Source organism: Phalacrocorax carbo, chromosome 18, assembly GCF_963921805.1.
Source record: "Phalacrocorax carbo chromosome 18, bPhaCar2.1, whole genome shotgun sequence".
In the NCBI taxonomy this organism is placed as follows: domain Eukaryota; kingdom Metazoa; phylum Chordata; class Aves; order Suliformes; family Phalacrocoracidae; genus Phalacrocorax; species Phalacrocorax carbo.
The window spans coordinates 6,983,858-6,991,165 of record NC_087530.1 but is presented as its reverse complement, the minus strand read 5'-3'; the positions used below and the strand labels follow the sequence as shown (position 1 = coordinate 6,991,165).

The 7,308-nt window shown below is 45.6% G+C and overlaps 1 protein-coding gene across 1 annotated transcript; it reads right to left on the bottom strand.

Annotated features, from left to right (window-relative positions):
• Positions 1 to 110: 110 nt before the first annotated feature.
• Positions 111 to 6,645, bottom strand: ZDHHC12 (zinc finger DHHC-type palmitoyltransferase 12). The gene is made up of 5 exons (XM_064468839.1): positions 6,271 to 6,645; positions 5,832 to 5,968; positions 4,755 to 4,841; positions 3,258 to 3,424; positions 111 to 2,639 (listed from the first exon to the last, which is right to left on the bottom strand). Exons 1-5 carry the CDS (start codon positions 6,353 to 6,355, stop codon positions 2,330 to 2,332), a joined length of 786 nt encoding a protein of 261 aa, XP_064324909.1. The 5' UTR covers positions 6,356 to 6,645; the 3' UTR covers positions 111 to 2,329.
• Between the last annotated feature and the right edge of the window lie 663 nt (positions 6,646 to 7,308).

Below are 7,308 nucleotides of genomic sequence, written 5' to 3'. Positions count from 1 at the left end.
CAGTGTGTGCTGTGACTTAAGGTCAAGGCCTCTGCAAAGTGGTAAGTAGCACGGTGGGTTGTTAGCACAGGTGAAACCTAGAACTTGGGCTCAAAGAGAGAGGCATAAAGAACCAAATAAGGCATGTTTATTCTCTTAGTAAAATAAAAAGACTGTAAATTACCTGCTGCATTTAAAAAATAATTACCAAAGAGAGCAAAACTGTGGTTTGAGCTTTAGTACATGCTGACAAATTTTTATTTGACTGATACCTGAAGAACCAGAAATTGCTATGTGGCTGATGGGGCATACTTAAGCAAGTGCCACAAACAAGCATGAAAGACACTGAGGTGCTGGAGCGTGTCCAGGGAAGGGCAACGAAGCTGGGGAAGGGTCTGGAGAACAAGTCTGATGAGGAGCAGCTGAGGGAGCTGGGGGTTTTTGCTCTGCAGGAGGCTGAGGGGAGACCTTATCACTCTCTACAGCTGCCTGAAGGGAGGCTGTAGTGATATGGATGTTGGTCTCTTCTCCCAAGTTACAAGCAATAGGACAAGAGGAAATGCCCTCAAGCTGCATCAGGGGAGGTTTGGATTGGATATTAGGAAAATTTCTTCACCAAAAGGGTTGTCAAGCATTGGAACAGGCTGCCCAGGGAAGTGGTTAGGTCACCATCCCTGGAGATATTTAAAAGACATGAAGATGTGGTGCTTGGGGACATAGTTTAGTTGGGGACTTGGTACTGCTGGGTTAACGGTTGGACTTGATGATCCTAAAGGTCCTTTCCAAACTAAATGATTCTAGGATTCTAAACTGCAGAATCCTTTTTGGATGGTATACCATTATTAAGAAAACAATTCTTAGTGTTCTGATATCCCTCTGATAGGAGTTTCTACCCTGAACAAACCAGACTGGACAGAGATTACAAACTCTGGACATGGTCACAAAAGGGATCCTTCTGCTTTTGGACTGTCATGCTGTATTAGTAACTACACTGTCTTTTCCTGAGTGCTCATCAACTTTAAACCCTGAGTACATCCCACCAGCTTGCCAGATGTGCTCTTGAGCTGGTGTTAATTCCTGAGCCAAGGCAATTAAGGGACAAAATAATTTTAACTAAGGGTTTTTTGTGGTGCTGGTGGTTTGGTTTAGTTTTTTGTGGTTTTTGTTTTTTTGTTTTTTAACAGAATAGCATCAGGACTAAAATTCACACCACAGCCCTTTCTGTTTTTAAAGCTAAAATTGGTCAGCCCAAACTTCCTTTTAGTTCCTCATGGAAACTTGAAGTATGACCTTTTACTACAATGAAAAACAAGTAAGCTTGCTGCTATCCTAGAAAGCTATCGGCACCCTCTCATCGCAATGAAACAAACAGGACCTGGAATCTTTCCTCTTGCATTGAAACTTTGTATTCTTTTATTAAAATTTTAGAGTATGTTGAGGTAGTAGTATTACCAACAGTGTTACTTGAGCTAGGCAAGAAGTACCCACCTCTGCTACTGATTCTCTCCCCACAAGCTACAGGAGAGGCCTGAGCATGAAGTTATCTGCAGAAATAATTCCATAGGCAAGTATTACTTTGTCCAAAGAAAAGTGGATGGTTATAATTCTCTGCTGACTTCATTCAAAATAGTCTGTGAATTTTTAACGGCACCATCAACTTAAAAATGTCAGGAAGCTGGTCAAGGCATCACAAAGTACAGGCTAATTAACTCCTAAGCTGAATTTGGTGGCTTACTGATGTTTCTCATACATGTTAACACTATTAAGCCTCAAATCTTTGTGAAATGCGTAAAGTTTAGTCATATGGTCAAAATGAAATTTGGTTTTGACTGTCTAAATATTTACTAAAATATTTCTATTACGTGCCCAACACTACTGACAAAAGGCACTGAGCTTCTCACAGTGAGAACTATGCTGAAGAAAGGCCACAGGAATTATATTGATTCTGACTGGGTTTGTCTGTAATAGCTGCTGTTTTCTAGCAGCAAAAGGAAAGGGAAACTTTGGGGAAGAGACATGAACATGGGTGCTCACACTACTCATGCAGATGTAGATGCAGTTATTAAAAGGAAGTAAATTTAGAGAGAGACCTTTGATCAGTCCAGAAATCAGCCCTGCTGGCCTTCCCAGAACCAGTGTCTCCCCTTTAACAGTGTTATTTTTATTATATAAAAAAAAACCCTGACTATCCTTGAAATATAATGTGCAGGATGAACAGGTTGTGGAACAGGCTGCATAGTTCATGATGTACTAAAGTTCTGTGCAAGGAAACAGCAGCAATTTCATTAGCAAAGCTTTACCCAGCAACCTGCAGCTGTGTTGGCACTTTACCAGGTTGGTTCTACTGTGACTAGACAGGCTCATTGTTTGTGTGAAAATAGATTGTCTCCCATGCAGTGAGGTGGCACGAACAGAAGAATCTCCAGAGATTGAGGATTATGCCTTGGTCAAAGGGATTCTCCAACTCAGAGTGTCGCAGGTAGGAGATGCGGTGATGTGACATGAATTCCCAGGTGGTGGTGTTGCATGAGATCAGATAGAGGTGTGAAATAAGCAGCAGCAGGACAACAATGGTGAATATGACTATCAGGAGGAAGGTCACGAGGAGGAGAATGTTGTGCTGCAGCCAGTCCCAGGACTGTTCAAAGTACAGGCCTGACCTTTCAATTTAAAGATAAATAAATTCATGGTTAAAGATGCAGAACTAGTTACATACGCCAAGCAAACTTGATGGCGCATTTAAGTTTACTTCGTAACTAGTGAGCTTAGTATAAGAGTTTACAGTATATCAACTCTCTGTAGTAAATTATTAAGGGACTGCACCAGTAGTTATTTAGAATCTAAGAAGTTTAAAAGATGCTGGTTCCCCTGACAGCTGAGAGAGACAATCGTCTTCAGTTAACTCCTCTCCTGAACAGGCATACAGCTGAACCCCCCCAGGGTTTACAAATCCAAGTACTGGAAACAAAGATCATATTATAGTAACTGAAGCAAAATTAGTTAGCTTTTGTACTGTTGTTAATTCTGTTAATTTAGGCTTAAAACAATGAACAAGGCTTAGAACAATGAAATCCAAATTATCAGATTCTGTTCAACTACTGATGAGCTCTATTGTTCCTCAGCAGATTCGGGGGCTCATAAGAGCTGATCTCCAGGATGCAAAAGAGGGTGAAGATACACAACCAATCTAGTAACTGCTATAAACCCTTTTGAGGGGCTCTAGGAGCACCAAAACTTTTAGCGATCTCAGAGGTAAAAGTGCTGACTCCAGGCCTTACCAAGCAATGTGACCTCCCCACAGCAAAACTACAAGCTGCACGCTCAAGTAGGCTATGAAGAGGGGATGATTCTTCTCTCCTACACAGTTCTCAATCCAGGGACAGTGATGGTCGTAACGCCGTACACAGTGTTGGCACAGCTGGCAGTGCTTGGCTCGCATTGGTTGCTGCAAAACAAAAACCAACAAACACTAGCAATAGTCTACTGGTTCAACTCCCTGTTTGGCAGAAGAGAGCATCATGCAATATCATCTTCCTCCATAGCAGTACTGTCCCCAAAGCACTCCATTTCGAGGTAACAGCACAACATAAACATTCCTGAGACAACTAAAGGGGATCATGATTCCCCTGGTACAGACCCAAATGAGTGAGAATCAAAACAAATGCCTCTGCCACACTACCTCTATCTAGACATTTTCTTTATTACCTACCTATTTATAGGAAGTCCAGTGTGCAAAGGGAGATGGAGCCAGTCTGTTCTATTCAGGAAAGCACGAGGAGAGTGTTGAGGTGAAAAACTAGGACCACAGCTATTGAAGAAAGTGTGCAGGGATGGGATGTCTTTTACAGGACTGCACAGAGGAAGGAAGTGTCTCTGCTGTGTGAATACAAGACACTTGCACAGGAAAGCAGCTCAAGTACCAGGAACAGAGAAGATGAAAGACCTGGCCGAGGTAGGTAGGGGTGCACGTGTGTGTGTGTCTCTACACATTCACGTCCTGGGCGTGCCTCCTAGGGTTTGTTTCCTGAGGCATATGTAAGTTTTGCCAGCTTTTCCTCTTGCAATAAGCTGACTTCTCCTGGTAGATATTCTTCAGGAGTTTATGGAAGCTGGGATAATGCTGGATTTTACTAAACTCATAAGGATTGCTCTGAAAACAGGTATTTCTAGGCTTTAGGCAAACTGTTTTAAGAGTTAATTCAATTGCTCTAATTTTCCCTTCATTCTTTCTTTTACAACTTGGGCTAATATTTTCTTGCTTTTAGGCCTCCAAACAAGCTCATAGCTACTACCAGTTCTTATAGGTCATGCTCAACTGCTTTTCTGACTATCAAGGTATTTTCAACTAGCCTTTTTGACAATACTGTGAGGACTGACTGACATGACAGGAAGAATGCAGAATACAATTTTCCCATGGCAAAAGATCCTTATATCTATGAGAAAGCAGGCACTTGTTTCAGCCTTGGAAAACTAGCATATATGCCAGTGTCCATCACTACTACGCCTTCAGCTACGCAACTGATCTGGATCACTTTTCAATTCAGGACTGTATCTGAATTCAATTTGCCAGTTGTATTTACTCTTCCTGTGAGTTTTTCAGAAGCAGGGTGACCCTTTGACAGAATTAATCAGATCTGCCTTGCCTCCAAACCACTGAGCAGTAATGATAGAGCAGAAAAACACCAGCAACAGCAACTGAACAAAAATGTTGCCAAAAAAATGTAAGCTTGCAAATTGCTAATCCCATTCTCCTCTAGCGTGTTATGAATGCCTACCTTCACCATGCAGTAACCACATCGCCGCATCTTAATATTACTTGGAACTTGGGGTATCACCATGCTTTGTTCTTCGCTCTTGCCTGCCTACAAAAAAGAGAAATGGAGTGACTAAGGAGGTTTTGTGTGCTGCTGTCTGAAGTACAGCAGCTACTACTGCACTTGGCATGACTGAGTTCTCTGGATCCCTTTACTTAGAGATAGCCAGCGCTGGTAACTGTTATCGTTAGGAAAGTTAAAATAATTCCTTAGAATTCCTACAGAAGCTGCTATGTAAATACCGTGGCATGAAATTCCACTGCAGATTAAGGTTAAGATTCAGAGAGAGAACAGGCTACTGTAACCATCGAAAGAATGTTTGCACAGAGGCAGAAATAATTGTGGACAAGACACCACACTGATCCCAACGCTGTGCTCTGGGACAAAACCAAACAAGGTTAGACTTCACTTCCAAAGACAACAATGTTGTCTCTTCGGTATCAGCAGTGCTATTTATTCATAACACAGCCAACATTTACATTAATGATGATTAGAATTTATGCTGCTTTTGTCCTACACAATCTGTAAGGCAGTGAACTTGGAGACCATCTCTCCCTTACTGAAACTTTGCATCTCTGTTTACCTCACTGTAACTTGTGTCCATGTCCTGTGAGAGGGCAACAAATCTATAGAGTTTGATGAACAGAGCTGCGACAGCGCTTTCTTCCAAGCTTGCCATTCAGTTCAGTCTTTTTGCACTTGTACCGCTTACCGGTGGTTAGCATAAAATAGGTCACATATACATTCCATAGGGTACTGCAGCCTCTGATGCAAGAGAGGACTTATGCTCAAAAGGCACAGCGCACTTACGACTGGAGTGTGGTGTAAAAGACACACTTAAAGTCTCTGAACCCTATTGTTGTTACAGAATATGAATCAGTCTGTCCAGCCTGATCTCCAATGGTCTGTGTATGTTTGCTTTATGCCAAGTGCAACAGAAACTCTTTCAGATTGTTCTTATCTAGATGAGTGGGAAAAAGAAAATAAGCCTATCGATCTTACAGCCTCACAGCTTTTTTCCATCACGAAGTGACATACCTTCGCTTCCTCTTCAGACTTAACAAAACCCGGATCCATGAGAGACACCTTAAAGTACAACAGGACAGAGCAGAAAACCAGTAAGACGAAGATCAGTGGCTGCAGGAGCTCGCCGCGCTCCTCTTTCTTTTGCAGATCTGAAAGGTACCCCCAAAAAAAGAGAGTGGTAGTTTCTCGCGAAGTGTTTAGGATTTTTCTCTCTGGCCTTAACAGGGAGAAATCAGGCGGGGACCGGGCGTGGAGCGAGAAGGGGAGTAGGAGGCAACGGCAGGGGGTCCCGAGCGGCCCACAGCCCCCTCTGCCCTCAGGGCACCCCGGGGGCCGCGGCAGGGCGGGGCACACCCGTGCTTCCTCCGGGAGCCCGGCATAGCCCGAGCCGGGGCGGGCAGCCCCCCCAGCCGGGCCGGGGGTGCGGGAGGGCGGCAGCGGCTCCGCTCACCTGTGCGGTGCAGGAAGAGCCCCAGCGCCAAGCCCCCGCTGAGCGCCGTGTGCGCCGCCCTCACGCACAGCCCGCCAGCCCCCATGGCCGCCGACGGCCCGGAAGGGCGGGCAGCGCCGTCCTGCCGCGGGCAGCGCCCCAAGGCGGGGCTTGGCCGGGCTCGGCGTGGCTGGCGGCCGGCCGGCAGGTCGGGTGGGGTCCTGGCTTGTCAGGCTTAGCTGCCCCTGAGTGGGAACCGCGGTGTCCCTGTCCTCCCACTGCTTATTTGTAGGGGGAAGCCTGGCTGCCGCCCGTGGGCCTCTATTTTCCCCTCACACCGCCTGCCTGTGTTTTGCCCGGCATGCTGGCCCTCCACCTCGGGGACCTTTCCCGGGAGAAAGGCGCTTTCCTGCAGCCCTCCGTCCCGCTTATCCTCCCACCCTGACCGGCCCCCCCCCGGGATCTGCACGGCCCTCAGCTGGGGTTCATTGCAGCAGGTGTGGGGGGCGCAGGGCTGCAGGCCATGAGGGCAGCGTCGCCGGTAAAACCGTGTCACAGTTACACCCGAGGCAAATACTGATAAATATACACGTAAGCGATGGAAGGGGTCTTGCAGAGGTGTGCTGTTCGAAGGCGAGGGCTCAGGGTGTCGTCTGGGTGAGACGCCACACCGCGGTGTGTTAACTCTGGTCTCCCCAATTTATTCATTTCATCTGTTGATTTCCATCCCCTAGGGAGAAATGCAGAGGTTGTGCCTGGCTGAATGCGTTTAGACAGCCCTATTAATGTAAAGAGAGCTTGTAAACTGTCTGATATAACTTTGGTAGGAGGCCGCCAGGGTGGGTTTTGATCTAACTTCAGATGTCTGCAGTGAAGATGCTCTGATCTGAGCAAGGTCATCGGACTCCCCCAACAGCAGCAGAGGGAAGCAGGCATCTAGAGAATCGTCCTTCTCATCTGAAAGCAAACATCTAAAAGTAGTTTAATTGCACCCTAGGTTTGTCTTTATCTTTTGCTAAAAGTACAAAAGCCAAGAGGACTAGCTTAGATGTACACATT

Bases quoted from the DNA above. Each gene is read 5' to 3' on its own strand.
- ZDHHC12 (XM_064468839.1), bottom strand. From the start codon at position 6,355: ATGGGGGCTGGCGGGCTGTGCGTGAGGGCGGCGCACACGGCGCTCAGC. The intron at 4,842-5,831 runs GTATGTCACTTC...TCTTTTTTGTAG, and splicing joins AGTCTGAAGAGGAAGCGAAG to GCAGGCAAGAGCGAAGAACA. The intron at 3,425-4,754 runs GTAGGCATTCAT...TTTGTTTTGCAG, and splicing joins GTGGTTACTGCATGGTGAAG to CAACCAATGCGAGCCAAGCA.